The following is a 20,191-nucleotide window of genomic DNA, read 5'->3' as shown; positions in this document are numbered from 1 at the left end:
CTCTCTAAGGCAAACACTCAGGAGTGGGATTGCTGGGTTATATGGTAAGCGTATGTCTAACTTCATAGGAAACGGCTAAACTGTTTTCCAGAGTGCCTGTACCCTTTTGCATTCCACTAGCAGTGTAGGAGAGTGTCAGTTGCTCTGGCACTTCTGAGCACTTGTTATTTTTTATTGTATTCATTTAAAAAATATAGGGGCGCCTGGGTGGCTCAGTCCGTTGGGTGGCCGACTTCGTCTCAGGTCATGATCTCGCGGTCCGTGAGTTCGAGCCCCGCGTCGGGCTCTGTGCTGACAGCTCAGAGCCTGGAGCCTGTTTCGGATTCTGTGTCTCCCTCTCTCTCTGCCCCTCCCCTGTTCATGCTCTGTCTCTCCCTGTCTCAAAAATAAATAAAATGTTAAAAAAAATTTAAAAAAAATGTATACAAGTATACATGCATACAGGTATCTCACTGTAGTTTTAATTTGCATTTCTCTAATGGCTAGATGAGGCTGAAAGTTCTTTTTCATGTGCTTTTTTACCATCATTATACCCACTTAGGTCAAGCGTTTGTCCAAGTCTTTGCCCATGGTGTAATTATATTGGGTTTTTTCTTACTGTTGAGTTTTGATAATTCTTTATATATAGTAGCTCCCACTTATCTGTGCTCAATAGTAGTCTGGAAGCAGATGATCCTCCTTCTGACGTATCGTCAAAAGGTCAATAGTAGCCTGATGCTACATCACAATGCCTATGTCATTCACCTCACTTCATCTCAGCACATAGGTGTTTTATCACCTCACATCATAGGAAGAAGAAGGGTGAGAACTGTACAATAAGATATTTTGAAAGAGAGGGAGAGAGAAAGAGGCCATATTCATATAACCTTTATTACAGTACATTGTTACTATTGTTTTATTTTATTATTAGTTATTATTAATTTCTTACTGTGCCTAAGTTATAATCTAAACTTTATCATGTATATGTATCATGGTATGTATATATAGGGGGAAAACAGAGTATATATAGATTTCAGTATGATCTTTTGTTTCAGGCATACACTGGGGATCTTGAATATATCTCCCATAGGTCAGAGGGAGTTAGGGTATTCTGGATATAAATCGTTTATTGAATAGGTGATTTGCAAATATTTTCCAAGTAACTTATCTTTTCCTTAAAAATACCTTTCACAGAGTAGAAGTTTTATATTTTGATGAAATAAATTGTGTTCTTTTATGAGTTGTGTCTAATATGCCATGACTAAGAAAAATCAGTGCCAAACCCTGGGTCCATATTTAGGGCGACCACATTGACATCTTCTACTCCCTGGAATGCCCTTCTCCACCTCACCTTCCTGGTCTCCTTGAAGACCCAAACTTTACTTCCTTAGAAAAGCTTTCTTGTCCCTTTCCTCCTTGCCTCCTTGGGCACAGTCATTTCCTCCTCATTTGTGTACCCTCTGTGAATACTTATCTTCCCAACTATGGCTTCTGGTTACATGCTCCTTCCTACCAGGCAAGGAACTCTGGGGTAGGGGGGCAAGCCCTGGCCTTATTCAACTTTATATCCCCAGCACATTCACTGAAAAAACAGAAGTGACTGATTTCTAAAGACATTATTCTTCTATCCTTGATAATTATGGGTCGTTCCAGGGACATTTTAAGGATCTCTAAAAACAAATGTTATTGTTTGAACAAGAACATTTAAAAACTACCCTAAACTTAAAATTTTGTTATTCTTTGATACATCTGTTGATCGAGTCAACTAAATGGGCTTGATGGAGAATATCTTTTCTCAGAGGAAAAGATATAAGGGAATAATATATTGATGTAGAGTCATGGGAGCTTTTATGTAGCTAAAGCAATTGATACCAATTGATGATATTGAAAAGTAAAACTAAACAATTCTATCTACTCAAGTTTTTGTTTATTGTCAGTATGTTGAAGTAAGATCCTGATTGTCAAAATTCTTGAGTGCCCAACTTACTGATAGGCACTGATTTTATGAAGAGGTGCTGGGGAACCAATCGACTAGTTGGGGAGAACATTCATCAACCAAAATATACACTCTGGAAATGAAGCTACATTATGATGATGATGATAAAATCTTCACAAATTATATGAAACAGCATTTTTTCACCATATTCATAGGAAGTTAGATGATTTTTTTCCATTTGTTCATAAGAGAACAGGACAGGCAAACTTCTGAAGGTTAATGGTTTGTCTTGGTATCCTTTGCTGCCTTTCTCTGGATCTGCTTTTCTCCTACCTCCACACAGTCCCAGAGTCCTCTAACTCTCTGTGGACATGGCATACTATGGATGAGAGCTGCCTTTAAGGGAAAGAGACTGAATTTGGGGTTTTAGAGTGATAGAAGTCTGGACTGGTGGGTCTGTCCATGGTCACCTTGTCCCAAGTGAGGCATATTTGGGAATCATCTCTCCCTTTGAATCTGGAAAGAGTTCCATGGCTGTCACTCATACAGTCTTCAACGTCCTCATCCCCTTCTTGATCTTATCTCCTTTACAGACACTCAGGTTTCTGCCTACTAACACCCTCTATAGAAATAGGAAAGAACCTGAAATCAAACATTAACATTTGTTATGAATTTTAGTCACCAAATCAGCTTAACCAGTCATTGCCATGTTAAATTTGACATCTCTCATTGTATAATGTTAATGTTAGTGTTAATGCTCTCAGTAAGCAGATGGAGAGAAATATTTTTGCTTATACATCTTTAAGACGTGTGTGTGTGTGTGTGTGTGTGTGTGTGTGTGTGTGTATACAGTCCTGAACTGGAAGGGATTGTTTCTTTTTGTCTTCCTAAAAATTTGTGAATCTAAAATTACTAACTTTTTTTCTAGCAAGTAGCACTGCAGTGCTCAAAAGTTTGTTATATGCTGAGCAGTTTGGCCATGTGAGTTGAGTCCAGTCTCCAGTTGCTATCTACTTGAGTCACATGTCCAGTCAAGGCTGAACACTAGTGATTCTTTATATGCATCAGTGGGACTCTGGTCTGACCCTCCACTCCCCCCGACCCCACCTCAAATGCTTCCTCTTCACCTTGCTAATTTAGTGCCCATAGGGCCTCCAACAGGTCAGATCTCTCAGAGCCTTTTAATTCCAAACAGTCTCTGCTGGAAGGAAGCCATTTAGCAAATCCTTTTTAAAAGTTTCTAATACCTAGTTATCTGACTGCATTAAAATAAACAGAATGTCAATAATATTCAGCTTCTTTCATATAAACATATGGCAAATTGGCAATAGTTAAGGGTCTAAGGCTTAGAAGCTTCAAACTGATTATTCTTTAAATGTTTGGTTGACATTTATGTAGAGGGACAGAGGAAAGCAGATTTTATATCATTAAAAAGTAAGTACAGATTCAGAATCACTCAGTTATTTCTCTCAACAAACCTCTCATCGAATATTCCAAGTATAGTTTTATGTTTGGGGGAGGGTGTACATACTTTCACACACACACACACACACACACACACACACACGCCCTACACATACATCTGGAATTCTTGTTCTACAGTTTGTGTGTGCATGTAATTTTGTCAAACCAGACACCTGGTGACAGAGTAGAGGGCATACAAATGATTAAATAAATGAATAGACCCCAGAAAGTTGTACCATGCCATGCATTATTTAGTTTCAAAATTTCAGCAGACACTGCATGTGCACATTGCGAAAATACTCAATAGAGAGAGGTGAGCTCTTGTGGGGATAGTGTTTCTTTCTCTCAGGGCCCATCTGTTTCTGTAGGAACAGGGGTAATTTCTATTTCACAGATATGTAAGGAGGAGGGTGTGAAGACCTTAGTTAACTGGCACTGTTGATGCTTTAGTGCCCCTTATACATTGTTTCCCCTGGATAGTTGCCTGGCAATCTTGACCATGGCCTGGGTCTGACTAAATTCCTACATTCATCATGAAGGAACCAAATGATGTGTAAGAGGAGTGATGGCATGTTGTTTTGATGGTGCCAAGACTGTATATAACATATTATATGGGAAGGTGGAAGTGGGGTGGTTGAGAAATGACTCTTTGGCTATTCTGAGCAGGTGGCATAATAGTTACCCAAACCTTTTCCTGTCCTAGGTATATAATGTATTCTGAATCAGCAGGATCATAGTAGGGCCCAGGAGACTGATATTAACAAATCCAAGTGAGGAAATCAAGAATGTGAGAAAGTGGAAAACACTGCCAAGGGAGTGGTTGAAGTGATCACTATAGAGGCTTTGCAGGAAAGGGTGGTTTATGAGAAAAAGGGGTGGAGGGGGCTGGTGGCCTAGATGAGGTTGGAGAACACCTGTAGTGGGAGAATGGGAATGAAAAAGACAAAGAGAGTTTGGGGGCATAGGAGACTTTCTGATACTGTTCCACAGGTAGAGTGGTGACAAGGTCCAGAATAGAGATATGGCAGAGTTGTCCTAATGGAGTAGTCATGAAGGTCTTAAGGGTTGTGGAGTAAAGGAAACTTGAGGCAAGGGTGTTGGTTGGTTCATCAGTGTAAACATTACCTCAGGTAATGGTCTGCTCAATATGGAGAGGAAAACTGAACCACATGCGTTCTTCAGTGTGAGGAGTGCAAGAGAATATAGGTAATAGCAATGAAGAAGGAAGATGGGAAGGCATAGCAGAGAGTAGACACCTAGTAGAAACAAAGGGTGTTAGTATGAGGGCAAAAGACTAATGATCAGAAAGTGTAAAGAAGCAGTGAGGCTTGCCCTTCCCCCATATCTCAGGTGAGGGCTGGGAGAAGGAACAGACTTCAATGGGATAGCAGTGGGGGAAGCAGGAACCCGGGACAGAGTCACGTTTGGGTAAGAGCAGGAGATACATGTACTATTCTGTGAAAAAGTTATGGAGAATTTCTTATACAATGGACTGGGAGTATTAGCCAGGAAAGTGCACAGTGTTTGTAAGAGATCAGCAGTGGGAGGAAGGGAGTTCCCCAAGGTAACACAGTACTACATGGAAATGAGCATCCTAAGAGGGCAAAGGATACAGGACATTTACTCTGGGGTGGTGGTTGAGGTATCAAGAATAAGAAGTGTGGGAAATAACTGGAGTAAATGCTCCAAGGAGGCATCTGTTGAGATCCCAGGCAGTATGGACTATTTGATGATAGCAGTTAGAGGCCTGCCCTGATGTGCTGAAGGCCAGCAGAGACTGGCTAATCTGGCTTTGAGTGGTTTCCATGTACTGGTTGATGAGGTAATGTGATTTTTACACCAAATCTTTTTTGGACTGCGTGTGCTCATGGGCCACATTAGTCAGAACTTTACCTAATTAGGATTCCAAAGTCTGTTTAAACTTTTAATCTATTTCAAATTATTACCACCAATTTACATAAGTATCACCAATTAGTTCTTGAGTTTCAAGAAATAATATTGGAGCACTTATTGGAGTTTTACAATAATTTTTATTAAAAATTCAGCACAATTTTATGTCATTCTTCAATAGATTTTTTTTGCCTACTATTACACATTAAATACAGATTCCATTTTAGTTTTTCTTTAAAAATGAGTAATTGAATTATATGAAATTGAAAAGTTATGTTTCCAGCTAGACTGACTGTTTGGGTAGTCATGATAGGGCTCAGACCTCAAATGTTATCCTACATTTTAGCCTTAATAAAAATCATAAATAAAAGTCCCATTTAAAAAAATCACTGATGCATAACTAAACATGAGTCACTGAGTACTTTAGCTGACATGTTCATCCTTTTGATGCTTAATGGACTCAAATTGCTCGAGTAAATATTACCATTGATGCTACCCATTTTGTGCTGCCAGCCTCTGACAGCACAATTGAAATTTGGGAAATTGTAAGGACAAGTGACATATCCGGCACCAAATCTGCCTACCTAATAGTATGTGTGGAGGAGATTGAAACTTTGATTTAGTAATGTTTTTATTTAAAATGTCCAGGTCTTAAAAACACAGCCATATTTTGTCTTTTTTGTCCTTGGAATTTTTCTGACTTTCTTTCTCTGTCAGAACTATAAATATAGAGAATAAATTGATGGTTTCCAGAGCGAAGGGGAGGATGGGGGGTGGACAAAATGGGGGAAGAAGAGTGGGAGATACAGGCTTCCAGTTATGGAATGAATAAGTATCACAGGGATAAAAGGCACAGCATAGGGAATATAGTCAATGATATTGTAATAGTGTTGTATGGTGACAGATGGTAGCTATACTTGTGGGGAGCATAGCATAAAGTTTAGAGAATTTGAATCACTATGTTGCATACCTGAAACTAATGTGACATTGTGTGTCAACTATAATCAAATAAAAAGGTTTTAAAAAAGTGATTCTGATTACAAAGTGTGGGTTGAAATTTAGATACTCATTATGAATTTAAAGATGAAAATCTGTTCTTGTGGGAATGTGACAATTGTCCCTTACATCAAAGACCCCATGGCTTCTTGAGCATGGTTGGGTGTTCCTATGAAGTGCACATTCTAGCCCACATTTCTCCCTGCTACCTGTCTGGATGATGCCTCTCTCCTGAAACACTGTGTGCTCAGAGGAACTCGCCACTAGCAAACAGATCAGCTGTTGGCTCCCTTGCCAGGATCACAAACAAACAGTAACTAAAGAGAATAGGGAGCGGATTTATGAGGTGACCTCTTACCTTGGCTGAACTTTCAATCTGAAAGAGTTGAATCTGAAAGAATAGTAGCATTTTTGTGGTTTAGAAAAAGATCAACTTACCTGCATGTACTGAAGGTCCAGTGGCCAAGAATACAGCCTGCAACTATGTATCTGATATAAAATAAAGGCAAGTTAAATGACCATCAATAGGGGCACCTGGGTGGCTCAGTCAGTTAAGCATCCGACTTCAGTTCAGGTCATGATCTCACAGTTTGTGGGTTCGAGCCCCGCGTCGGGCTCTGTGCTGACAGCTCAGAGCCTGGAGCCTGCTTTGGATTCTGCGTCTCCCTTTCTCTCTGCCCCTCCACTGCTCATGCTCTGTCACTCTCTTTCAAAAGTAAACATTAAAAAAAATGTCCATCAACTGATGAATGGATAAAGAAGATGTGTTTTATATATATGATTGAATACTAGCTGGCAATGAGAAAGAGTAAAATCCTTCCATTTGCAACAACATGGATGGAACTGGAGGGTATAATGCTAAGTGAAATAAGTCAGTCAGAGAAAGACAGGTATCATATGTTTTCCCTCATATGTGGAACTTGGGAAACTTAACAGAAGACCATGGGGAAAGGGAAGGGGGAGAAATAGTTACAAACTGAGAGGGGGGGAGGCAAACCATAAGAGACTCAAATACAGAGAACAAAGTGAGGACTGATGGGGGAGGGTGGGGGAGAGGAAAATGGGTGATGGGCATTGAGGAGGGTACTTGTTGGAATGAGCACTGGGTGTTGTATGTAAGCAATGAATCACAGGAATCTACCCCCGAAACCAAGAGCACACTGTATACACTGTATGTTAGCTAACTTGACAATAACTTATATTTAAAAAATAATTAAAAAAATAATTTAAAAAATTAAAAAAAAATAAAGGCAAGTTACCCAACCCGCAGTTTACCAGACCTGTTGGCCCTGGCAATTGGTGTTAAGTGAAGGAGTGACTTTTTTTTTATCACCCCCCCCCCCCCCCCAGCCACCACTGTCCCTAGGTTAAGGGAAAATAGCCTTCATGTATTTTGTTTTTCTTTACAGGACATTTGCGAAGATATTTCTGATCATGTTGAGCAAATCCATGCCCTCCTTGAAACAGAGTTCTCCCTGAAGCTGCTGTCCTACTCGGTCAACGTGATTGTGGACATCCACGCCGTGCAGCTCCTCTGGCATCAGCTCCGAGTCTCGGTGCTGGTCCTGCGGGAGCGCATCCTACAGGGTCTGCAGGACGCCAATGGCAACTACACCAGGCAGACGGACATTCTGCAGGCTTTCTCTGAAGAGACAAATGAGGTGGGTATGTGAAGCCAAGTCATGTGTCATCACGTGTGACCATTTGAAGAATGTTCTCGGCTCAGAGATGTGGGATAGGAACTTCTCGTAGGTAAATAATCAGGGCCTGAGCTGGGCTTTGAATCTAGGTATAGTGACTGGAGGCTAGGGTACTTTTAATGTGAATAAAGCTTTAGACCAGAGTTAATTCATACCTGATGGTTTGCCCAGATACCACCCACAGTTGTTGGTACTCACCTGGCTTCTTGCTCCCCATTCAGTTATTTGATAAATATTTATTGAGCACTTACTATATGCTAAGCACTAGGTGCTAAGAGTATAATAGTGATCAAAATGTGGTCTTTTCCCTCAAGTGGTCTAGTAGGGGATAGAGACAGAAGGACAGACATTAAAGGCAGATTGTGATTAAGTCTACATATTGCTACTGGAAGACAGAAAAGGGGAACCTAATTCAGACAGGAAAGTCCCAGGTTGGACCTAAAGGAGAAGCAGTATTAGACTGGGTAACAAAGGTAGAAAACCTTCTAGGCAAAAAGAATGGCATCATCAAAGATCCAGAAGTAAGAGAAAGAATGACAGTCTCAGAGAGCTATAGAAAGGATTGGAGCAAAAAGTTTAAGGGACCAGGATTACCTATTAGGTAAGCAGAGGTCAGATTATGAAGATGAAAAGTCATACTAAAACTCGTATTAAAAGAATTAGAATATATTTTAGGGAAAGAAAAAGAGTTTGGGGAATTTACATGATTAAATTCATGCTTTAAAAAAAGTCATTCTGGATGTAAGAAGTCAAATGGGTTTCAGAATTTTACACAACCAATATATTTGTATTTTTTTGTACTCATATTAAGGGTATTTTAAAGAGCTTATTGCTGTCACTTTTGATGCATGGCTTAAGAATGAAGACTGTGAATTTTAATCCAAGTGAACTCTCCTAACTCCAAATAAAATTGACATATGTATGAGAGCAAAGCATTGTGCTAAGCAGGGGCTGTGGTGTGTGTGTGTGTGTGTGTGTGTGTGTGTGTGTGTGTGTATGGATGTGTAGATAGATATGGTGTGTGGAATCATAGAACGTGTGCATATACGTGTATATAGTCCCTTGGCTCTTGACATCCAGTTTAGTGCTCTACCTTTGGTTTTGTGGAAAATATATATTATAGAGGTTTACAAGACACATAAATAAGTAAGATTAACAGGTCTTATAATGAGTGTTGCATAATTTAGTATTAATGTTTCAGTGTCTCCAGCAATATCAACAACAACAAAACAAGTTTGTGCTTATTCTCATAAATGATTTATACTTGTTGATTATTGTTTTCATGATGATGCTCTTGCTGTAGCAAATTCCCTGAAGGCCCTGGAAGTTTATGAGAATCCAAACCTCCTAGGCTCACCTCTAGCTTTATGTCGTGTTCTTTGTTTTCATTCAGCTTTTGCTGCCATCAAGGCAGTGGGGGAGGTGATACCAACTTCAGTAGAGCCCTGTTTTAATCATAAGGTGATCCGTTGGTGTGTGTGTTAGTGCCCAGATGCCATCCCTCCCCGGTGCGATCCCTAGGTGGTCCTTGATTGGGACTCTTGTGGTCCTGAGAGGCTATTAAGAATCCCAAACTGTCCAACTTTGCCCTAAATCTGGTATTCATGAGGTATATGTAATGAGGTAGAGATGAGAGTTGGGAAAGATTTTTCTAAATTCTGAAGAGCTCTTTAGAAATCTACCTGCCATCTTCAATCTATATATTTTTGTTGTTGTTTTTCCTCTTTATGTGTTCTGCTGGCTCTAACATCCAGTATTGATCAGTCATCAGATCTGCCTACTTTCTACTACTAGAGGGGGCATTAGAAATTATTGGATCAAACCAGTTCCCTTTATATATTTATTTATTCATTAAATAAACATTTACTAATCACCAACTCTTTGTTGTTGAGTGGGGGATAGAGCAGTGTTCTAGGATTTATTGTTATCATTGTTGTTGTTTTGTGGAATACTTTCATCATGTATTTGTGTCATTCATGAAGGGTAGCCCAGGTAATGATGAAAAAGCCATTGAGGCTAACTAATTGTCACTGGCCACTGTTTTATGTTTCAAGTTTATACTAAGTAGTATCCATTATGGTTCTCACAATGTGAGCTCAACAGTTATTTACATATTTGATTGGAAACAATTTAGTGCATTTTCATATTTGGAATTCTTTAGTTCTGTCATAAATATGCAAGAATATGTTGTGTGAGGGATAAAGGAACAGTGGATTCTCAGCCATCGGCTTTGTTGACATTTTTCTATGAATTGAAGCACTGTTTCCATTACCATCCTTCCCAAAGCAATGGATACCTGATCCTATTTGTTTGTGCCTCTAGTGTGAATTCCATGAGACCATTTCAAAGACTGCTTAGTTTTATTTGTTTCTGCCAGCAAGCACACTGGGACTGTGAAAAATGGGAAGAGAATTGGGTTAAAATTCTAAGCTTCATCAGAATAAAATCAGCTGTGGAAGATTTCTAGAATGAAGAAGGAAATGGCATAAAACAGGCTGATGACCTGGAATAGTAGATGTCCTTCCAGTGAAAGTGAATTCATTTTCTCTTTTTGTAAGTCAGTTGAGTTTCTGAGCCATATTAGAGGATAAGTTGGGAAGCTGAAAAAGTGGCAAGTTCTCTCTTTTCTGTCTTTGCAAAAACAAAATGTTAAGTTTCATTCTTGTATTTAAATATGAAGCAGACCATATTTGAAAACAAATTAACAAATGTTGTATTAAGATAAAACCAATCAAGTAAACAAATAAAAAGAAGAGGGCAAAGCTCAACATTGTGTAAAAATGTATTGTACTGAAATTTTTTATATTTCAGATACTTTGATAAACACTTTATATTTATTGTTTCATTTAGTAAGGAAGGTAAGAGATATTAAAAATAGTTCCATTTTATAGATGGGAAAAATTGAATCTAAGAGAGGTTAAATGACTACCTCAGGGCATAAATCTAGGAATAAATAGAACAAAGAAAACTACCTCTTAATCAATCTCTGTTATAATAATAGTGATTCTTTCCTCCCTCTCTCCTCTGTCCCTCCCTTCCTTCCCACTTTCCTTTCTACCTCCCCTAAATACTTATCGATTTCCTACTATCTGTAAAGCAGTAGGCAGTCAGAGATGAATGAGACCTGTTAGGAATCACCTTCATAATTTTGTTAGAGCCTCAAACAGTTCCGGAGGGCAGGCAGGGATGGTCCCAGTATTCTTATTTTACAGATGATACTCTTGTATCCATCTTACAGATGACATGACTGAGGTTGAGGTAAAATCACACCAGTAGTGGTAACTATTAATAATATTAACACAATAGCAAACAGTGATTAAGCCAGATGGTGTGGCAAGCACTTTACCTAAATGATACTTAACCCTCTCTGTGGGAGTGCATTTATCCTTCCAGAGCACACACACCATCACCCTTTGTGTTCTATGAGTACTTGTCACAGGTCAATTTATATAATGACAAAGTATACGCTAGATCTGAACTTCATGAGTGTTGGTACTGGATTATAATCATCTCTATCAACCACAGCACCTTATTAGAATCACTGTATATAAAAATCTGATGGGTTAAGTTGAATTAAATAATGAAGATAATCACTGCTTTAGGGATAGAAGACGGAGATACTATTTTAGGTTGGTGGAATAGGATCAATCTTGGAAATTAATCATTTGACTCATAATTTTAGCCTGTAGAAAATAGAGACTCTTTGAATTTATTCCTGTGTGTTTTCCTCTTGCCCACCAGTAAGAGGTCTGTGACTTTATATGTTGGTAGTTGAAACATAACAAACAGCATGTAGTGAGATTAGAGGAGGAAGGGGAAGGAGGGGCATATAATTTTTTTTTACTGTACCCATGGTTAAAACCAGTAAATTCTATTTCAAACTCTCTTCTCAGTAAGAACTCTAAATAAGGGCACAAAACTAACCCTGATGTGACCATGGACACTGATATAACTTTGGGGGCTTTTTAATAGGGAGATATTCAAATCTCTAAATTATGAGTATTAAATCTCATATTCATTGGTAGCAAAATGCAGTTGTATAAAAAGAAAAGGTCTAAGAAGACATTTGGAAGAGCTTCAGTTAATCATAGGTGAGGAACAAAGCAAAATTTTTTGTTTTCAACTGGGGGCAGGGGAAGGGTTTCCTTGATGTCTGAAACCAGATAGAAGCCAGCAATAAAGTGAATAAATTATCCATCAATAAAGTGAATACATTACCATCTCCACAAAACATAAGCTTCATCTGAGAAACTGCTTCATAGCATATGAAATGGAGGTATATTCGAGCTTAGACATTGCTAGGCACCCATGACACAACTCACGGCACTACGCAATTAAATGTGATATCTCTGAAGAAAAAAGGACAGTAAAAACAACGCTCATTCTTCCCCACCTCCCTATCCACCCGAGACTATTAATTACACACATTAGAAAACTGTCTGGGACGACTGGTCCAGAAGAAAGCAGTGGGGCTAAAAATATTAGTATTACTAAGCAATATTTTAGGAAATGAAACTCATTATTCATCTGCTCTGAGATACTTCAGAGAACTTTAAAAAAAATGCCCTCTGCATGGTGAAATCTAGAAAAAGTACTTTTGAAGAATGTTCTTAGTAACAAACTGTGTTTAAAAAATACCTCAGGTACATGCTTATCATTTGGTCTTTAGGGTATGAAATGGATACTCTATATGCTGTTTTTTGTTTTGTTGTTCAGGGAGGGATTTTTTTTTTTCACATTAAAAGTGCAGCATTATTAAAAATAGTTACCCCTGAGTGACACTCAGCCATGACAGAAATCTTGGCCTGGTTGGGAACAGGACGGGAGAGGGTTCCCTTTGGAGCACTAAGTGTCTTTGAGTATGGCATTTTCTTTTCCAAACAAAGGACTGGCTAGGGAAGGGATCTCTAGGGGAAGACTTAGGAAAAGGCAGCCATACCCTGTTATCTGAGATGTGGTTTCATGCCATATATTCATCTAATATTTCTTGACTACCAGTTATTTTTGAGCATAACAGTCTCCCTGATCTTAAGATACTTAAGACAGTATCTCAAAATGGAGACCAAATACTTTCCCAGGGCTGCAGTATTCTACATGGCCAGAAACAGGCGCCTGACACTTGTAAGGGTCTAATTTTTACCTGAACTCTCAAATTTGTTTTTCTCTACCCATCATAGAAACACTTTTACTTAAAACCTCTTTAACCTCACTGAAGTAGCTGCAGCGCTGTACTTTCATGACACAAATGATAGAAAATAATGCAAATTTCAACTAGTTAGTAATTTAAATACCAACTTATGGGATAGCTTGGGAACTTAACTATCATTAATAATACTAATTTTGTGAAGGAATAAGTTCTGAGTACTGAATTAAAAAATTTAAAAATACAACCTTGCTTTTATTTATTTATTGTTTAGCTTATTAATTAATTTGTTTTTTAATTTATATGTGAGTTAGTTAGCATATAGTGTAACAATGATTTCAGGAGTAGATTCCTTAATACCCCTTACCCATTTTGAGCATCCCCCCTCCAGCAACCCTCCAGCAACCCTCCAGCAACCCTCTGTTTGTTCTCTTTATTTAAGAGTCTCTTATGTTTTGTCCCACCCTGTTTTTATACTATTTTTGCTTCCCTTCCCTGGTGTTCATCTGTTTTGTATCTTAAAGTCCTCATATGAGTGAAATCGTATCATATTTGTCTTTTTCTGACTGACTAATTTCGCTTAGCATAATACCCTCTAGTTCCATCCACATAGTTGCAAATGGCAAGATTTCATTCTTTTTGATTGCTGAGTAATACTCCATTACACACACACACACACACACACACACACACACACACACCACATCTTCTTTATCCATTCATCTGTTGATGGACATTGGGTTCTTTCCATACTTTGGCTATTGTTGATTAGTGCTGCTATAAACATTGGGGTGCATGTGCCCATGCGAGAAAGCACACCTGTATCCCTTGGATAAATACTTAGTAGTGCAATTGCTGGGTTGTAGGGTAGTTCTATTTTTAATTTTTAATTTTTACTGTTTTCCAGACTGGCTGCACCAGTTTGTATTCCCACCAGCAGTGCAAAAGAGATCCTCTTTCTCCACATCCTCACCAACATCTGTAGTTGCCTGAACAACCCTGCTTTTAAAAATTTTTTTTAAATGTTTATTTATTTTTGAGAGAGACAGAGACAGAATGTGAGTGGGTTAGGAGCAGAGAGAGAGGGAGACACAGAATCAGAAGCAGTCTCCAGGCTCTGAGCTGTCGGCACAGAGCCTGACGTGGGGCTTGAACTCACGAGGCATGAGATCATGACCTGAGCTGAAGTCAGATGCTCAACCGACTGAGCCACCCAGGCACCCCAAACCCTGCTTTTAGATAAGAATTTCCATATTACTCTCTTAAAAATTGCATAAAGTATGACTTTTGTTTGACTGGCTCATTTGTCAGTGGATCTGTCTTCTGACTTTGTTATTTCATGGGCTTAGTCCAGGAATGAAGCATAAAAGCCACACAATTTCATTTAGATAATTATTGTTGAGATTGGCAGTTAATAATGGTTACTCATTTTGTACAATGTAATTTAGCATAGGGATACCTCTCATTTTGATGACACTTTCCCCCTCAATATACTTGATCAGTAAAAGTAATAATATAATAAGTAGTAAGAGTGAACATTCATTGAGCACCTATCCATGTGCCAGACTTGTGTTTTGCATATATTATCTCCTTTAAAACTTACAACAGCCCTTGACATGGTTTATCATTTGTTTTTTACAGATGAAGGAAATGAGGTTTAGTGACATCAGGCTACTGGCTGATGGTCACATAGCTAATTAGTGTTGGAGCTAGAATTGGCTCTGAAACTTGGGCTTTTAGTCACTGGAGTCAGCTAAAACTACATAATCAGAGGAAGAAATTACATGAAGGCACAGAGATACATTCCAAAATATCATCATTCACCCATTCATTCATTTATTCAACAGATGTATCTGTGAATACTTACTCTATGCACATCACCATGCCAAATGTTGCAAATGTTCTGGTGAGTCAGCCATTTTTCATGTGCTTGATACTCTCATGGTACTTACAAAATAGTGGAGAAACAAATTAATCAAGTAATCACAGAAGTATTTATTTATAGTTTGATGTAAATGCTTAAAAGAAAAACAACATAGTTTTATGAGAGCTTGTAAGAAAAAATGCCAACTTAGGTGGGAGTTTGGAATTTTGAAGAAGTGAAGCTTGGTCTGAGGTTTGAGGGGTGAGTAAGAGTAAACTAGTTAAGGGGTATTGTAGGTGGGAAATGTTCTTGACAGAGGAAATAGTATGTACAAAGGCCCTGAGGCAAAAGAAACGCATTATGTTCAAAAACTGAAAGGAGGACATTGCGGTTGGTATAGCCAGGGAGGGGAGAGTGGCTTGAAAGAGTCCTCTACATGACTGTCCTTGGAAGGGTTTGGATTTTTAACCCAGCAGCAGGAAGCTAATAAAGACTTTAAGCATCACATTTGTAATTTGTAAAGATTACTCTAGTGACAATGTGGAAAACAAACTGGAGGAGGGGGTATGTCTGTTTAAAATAATAGCCAATGAATCAAAGAAAATTATGATATAGAGGTCAGAGTGTGGACTCAGGGTCGGAAGGCCTGCATTTAAGGCCTAGTTCAGCCCCTAGTTGTGAGGCTGTATGCTAGTTACGTACCTTCTTTTGGCTTAGGCTCCTCCTATATAAAACAGGGACAATGGTACAGGCCCCAGAAGAAAGTTATTGCAAGGATTAAATGAAAAAGTAATAGTAGTAATCAACCATCCCCACTTATAGATGAGGAAGCTGAGGCTTAGAAAAGTTAAATGAGGCTTATTAGTATTTATCTGAATGTTGTGGGTACCAGTAAGGGGAGTAAGAGATAAATGCAAGGTGAAGGTGGGAAGGGAGAGAAAATTTCCAAAAGTAAAACAAACAAATGAACAACAACAACAACAACAACAACAACAACCAGTGCAAGGTCCTAGAATGACCAGATCGTGGGATAACCTGGCTGAAAGGACACAGGGTCCAGTGGCCATGTGACCTCTGCCTTCAGTTTGCTCACCCGGTTCTTCCTCCAGGAGAAAAGAGGCCTGAAGGGATAAATGACCCTCCATGTTTTAGTTTCCTTCCTTCATCTCCTAAGGGGATAGATTAGACCAGGCTTTACTTCGCATGGTAGGCATCACAGGATTCCAGGGCCCTTCTGTCTTCAGCTAATCATCCATCAAAAATCTCCCTGTTTGTTGTGTGATATTAGAAACTGTATTAGTGATGACACAAAAGCCTTAATCACATAATTAAAGATTAAAAATTAAAAATACTAGTAAAGCTATTTTATGGCATAGGGGGGTTTCAAATCAAACTGGGCTATCTTGAATTATAAATAACAAGGGAGAGAGGCACTTGGTACCTAACACACACAAATGGGAGTGGGGGCAAGAAATGCATGCCGAGAGAGAGAGAGGACAGGGACTGAGATGGTAAGGTTTTAATATTCATTACTCTTCCCTAGGTTTACCTGTGTCTACCTTCAAAAGGGTGGGTACAAACAGAAGCTGGTCTTGAACTATTTCTGTGATGTATGCAAATCATAGTTCACCTTCCTGTGATTTGTGAATATGACAAATATATATGAAATATGTAGTTAACATGTCAAACTTAGTGTAATTAATTATACCACTTAAAAATATTTATTGGGCATCTTCTATAAGCTAACCACTGTGGTAGGTGCTAGAATGATAGCAAGGGGAAAAACAGATGTTCATGGAGATTTTACTCTTAACGTTACTTGGTTCCCAGAATATCATTACATAAGGCATTGCATAAAAAAATGAATTATTCAATGAACGGTATGCTATTTTAAAATAGAAAGTTAAGGCAATAATGGATATTTTTGGCTTGACCTTGACCATTTCTATCAAGGCTTTATTCTCCAGATTAAAGGAATATCCAATATTTAAGAACAGGATACTATATAAAGCAATATAATTGATTAATATGCCTTTCTGTATGTTAAACCAGAAGAAATTGAGACAGCTGCATTTTTGACCTTTACAGTGGCCTCTGCTGAGATTTCATTTGAACAGCAGTTGAGTGTAATTGATGTTGCATTTACTGAAACTGTTGCCCTTGTCTGTTTCAGGGCCGACTTGATTCTCTAACAGAAGTGGATGACTCAGGACAGTTAACTATCAAATGCTCTCAAAATTACTTGTCCCTGGATTGTGGTATTACTGCTTTTGAACTGTCTGACTACAGTCCAAGTGAGGATTTGCTCGGTGGCCTAGGTGACATGACCTCTAGCCAGGTCAAAACCAAACCCTTTGACTCTTGGAGCTACAGCGAGATGGAAAAGGAGTTCCCCGAGCTCATCCGAAGCGTTGGGTTACTCACGGTGGCTACTGACCCCGTCCCTCCCAACTGCAGAGAAGCAGTCAGGGAGGAGAGGTCGCAAGTATCTCTTTCAGCAGATGACAGAGGTGGATGTGAGAAAAACAGTGCTTCTACCGTCGAGGAGCCACCAGGCTTAATGCCCGGGACGTCATCTTCAGGGGAAGCTCTGACAAGTGCTGAACAACCCCCTTCTGAGGCTGTGAAGCAAGAATCCAGTTCCTCCTCCCAGCTTGGGGCAAAGAACCAACAGCCTCTGCCTTGTGAAAATGCAACTCCCAAGCGATCCATCAGAGATTGCTTTAATTATAATGAGGACTCTCCCACGCAGCCCACATTGCCAAAAAGAGGGCTTTTCCTTAAAGAGGAAACTTTTAAGAATAATCTGAAAGGCACTGTTACAAAGAAGCAGATGGCTGATCTCAAGCCTGAGTTGAGCAGAAGCACCCCTTCTCTGGTGGAAGCTCCTGACAGATCCAAGCTTTGTCTGGTGTTACAGTCTTCCTACCCCAACAGCCCGTCCGCTGCCAGCCAGTCATATGAGTGTTTGCACAAGGTTGCAGATGGGAATCTTGAGAACACAGTCAAAAGTCACATTAAGGAAATATCCTCCAGCCTGGGGAGGCTTAGTGACTGCCATAAAGAGAAACCTCGACTTAAGAAGCCACACAAGGCCCCAGCAGAGGTGCCTCTGTGCCGAACACCCAAACGGGGAGCCGGTTCAGGCAAGCAAGCCGAAAACATGAGGAGCTCAGTAGTGTCGAATGGGATTCCTTCAGGTACTTCCAATGCCACAGAGAGGCCAGAAACAGACTCCGTTTCCACATCCTCACTGGAGCCGTGTAACCAGAGAAGTTGGGATGCTAAATTGCCAGTGAGGTCAGAGACATCCAGTTCACCACCTCTTACTCAAAGTAGTGAATCTTCTGCTGGCTCAGACAGCATCCTGTCTCCAGTGCCCCTTCTTTCAAAACACAAAAGCAAAAAAAGTTACTCCTCCTCCCCAAGTCACGTCACCAGGAACGGTCATGTCGTGGAGGCCTGGTATGGCTCCGACGAATACCTGGCACTGCCCTCACACCTCAAGCAGACAGAAGTTTTAGCTCTGAAATTGGAAAACCTAACAAAGCTTCTGCCTCAGAAACCCAGAGGAGAAACCATTCAAAATATCGATGACTGGGAACTGTCTGAAATGAATTCGGATTCTGAGATCTACCCCACGTACCATGTCAAGAAGAAGCATACGAGGCTAGGCAGAGTGTCTCCCAGCTCGTCCAGTGACATAGCCTCTTCACTGGGAGAGAGCATGGAGTCTGGCCCCTTGAGTGACATTCTTTCTGATGAGGAGTTGTGTATGCCTCTCTCTGGTATGAAAAAATACATTGATGAGAAGTCGGAGAGAGCTTCATCCTCTGAGAAAAACGAGAGCCATTCTGCCACAAAATCTGCTTTAATTCAGAAACTGATGCAAGATATTCAACACCAAGACAACTATGAAGCCATATGGGAAAAAATAGAGGTAAGGTGGTCTTCTTGACTTGAAAGAGTTCCTATATGATCTTTGGAAATAATGCTGGAAAAAGGTCAACCCCTGCCCATCACCATCATAAAAAGTGTAGCTATTTTTCATAATCCTGATTCCCCGAAGATAGAAAAGAAAAAGCACAATGATCACTGCACTGTTGCAGAATGTGCATCATTAGGAACGACCCTTGTCAGTGCATTAGCTTGGTGTGGCGCTGCTTGGTGCAGGAATCTCTGTTGATATTGGTGACACCCATCATGACTCCTGGTGAATGGTGGGCCCCCTTGAATGGAACACGAAATAAAGCAGAACGGCAGCCGTGCACAGACCAGTACGTCAGGAGTATGTGAATGGAATATTGTAGTTGTCCTCACTGCTTTTTGATTGGTTTGTTCTAACCCGAGAACAGCTTACCATTCCCAATGTTAGCTCCCTATAGAAATAGACCAGATGTTTCTAATTAGGGGGGAGACCTTGTTTTTCTTCAGTCTTCCTCCTCTTTGAGGCCCCTGGCTGATCACCACGCTCTCTGTACTGTGTACCATCCATGGGCTCTGAGATGAGGTGGGGGTGATATCTTGGATAAATCTGTACTTTTAGAATGGACTATTAGATGAAGTATTTGAAGGCAGATGTCAAAATTCTCTGGACTGAGCTCCATAATTTAAGCTGTGATTTAAGACACTGGATAAAAGTATAGTACACATGGACAGGCTAACCTGGAGGAGGAAAATGAAGGTGCCTAAAACAAAGGAAGAGTTAATGTCAGTAGACAATCATAACATATATTAATGATTATTTTTACTAAGAATTTATATATTCAATCCTCACAACATCCCTATTGTATGGTTAAGGAGACTGAGGCTGAGAGAGATCAGGTACCTGCTCTAGAACCCATACTTATTAACTAAATGCTCCCATGCCTCTCAGTAAGAAAGTGATCAATATATACTGCATGCAAATACCGTAGTATTGGAAAGAAGAAATAATATCAGTGGAGTTAGGATTTGCCTGGGGCGTTCTTGTCAAGTGCGAGAACTTCAGTGGAGTTTTGAAGAGTATACCAGGATTTAGACAGAGAGGACAGTGGGTATTTCAGGCAGGAGGAGCATAAGCCAAAATACAGAGGTGGGAACTGGGAACGAGCATGTTTATGGGGGGTGGGGAGGTACAGAGAACTGTCCTGACTGGAAGGTTTTAAACAGAAAGCAATGAAAGTTCCGATATATGTAATAGACCTGGTTGCTACAAGGCCCTGAAGACCAGAGCAAGG

General features: G+C 39.7%; 1 protein-coding gene across 2 annotated transcripts in view; it reads left to right on the top strand.

The window, feature by feature from the left end:
- AKAP6 (A-kinase anchoring protein 6) overlaps nucleotides 1-20,191 on the top strand; it is a 492,411-nt gene that overhangs the window by 196,243 nt on the left and 275,977 nt on the right. For both annotated transcript variants that reach the window (XM_049612916.1, XM_049612917.1), the window contains 2 exons: nucleotides 7,675-7,926; nucleotides 17,146-18,912. In XM_049612916.1, the coding sequence (XP_049468873.1) occupies nucleotides 7,675-7,926; nucleotides 17,146-18,912 (2,019 nt within the window). The remainder of the gene's footprint in view (nucleotides 1-7,674; nucleotides 7,927-17,145; nucleotides 18,913-20,191) is intronic.

The sequence above is a fragment of the Panthera uncia genome (genome assembly GCF_023721935.1).
Source record: "Panthera uncia isolate 11264 chromosome B3 unlocalized genomic scaffold, Puncia_PCG_1.0 HiC_scaffold_1, whole genome shotgun sequence".
Classification (NCBI taxonomy): Eukaryota; Metazoa; Chordata; class Mammalia; order Carnivora; family Felidae; genus Panthera; species Panthera uncia.
Note: the sequence above shows the minus strand (reverse complement) of the source record. Positions and strands in the feature narration are given on the sequence as shown.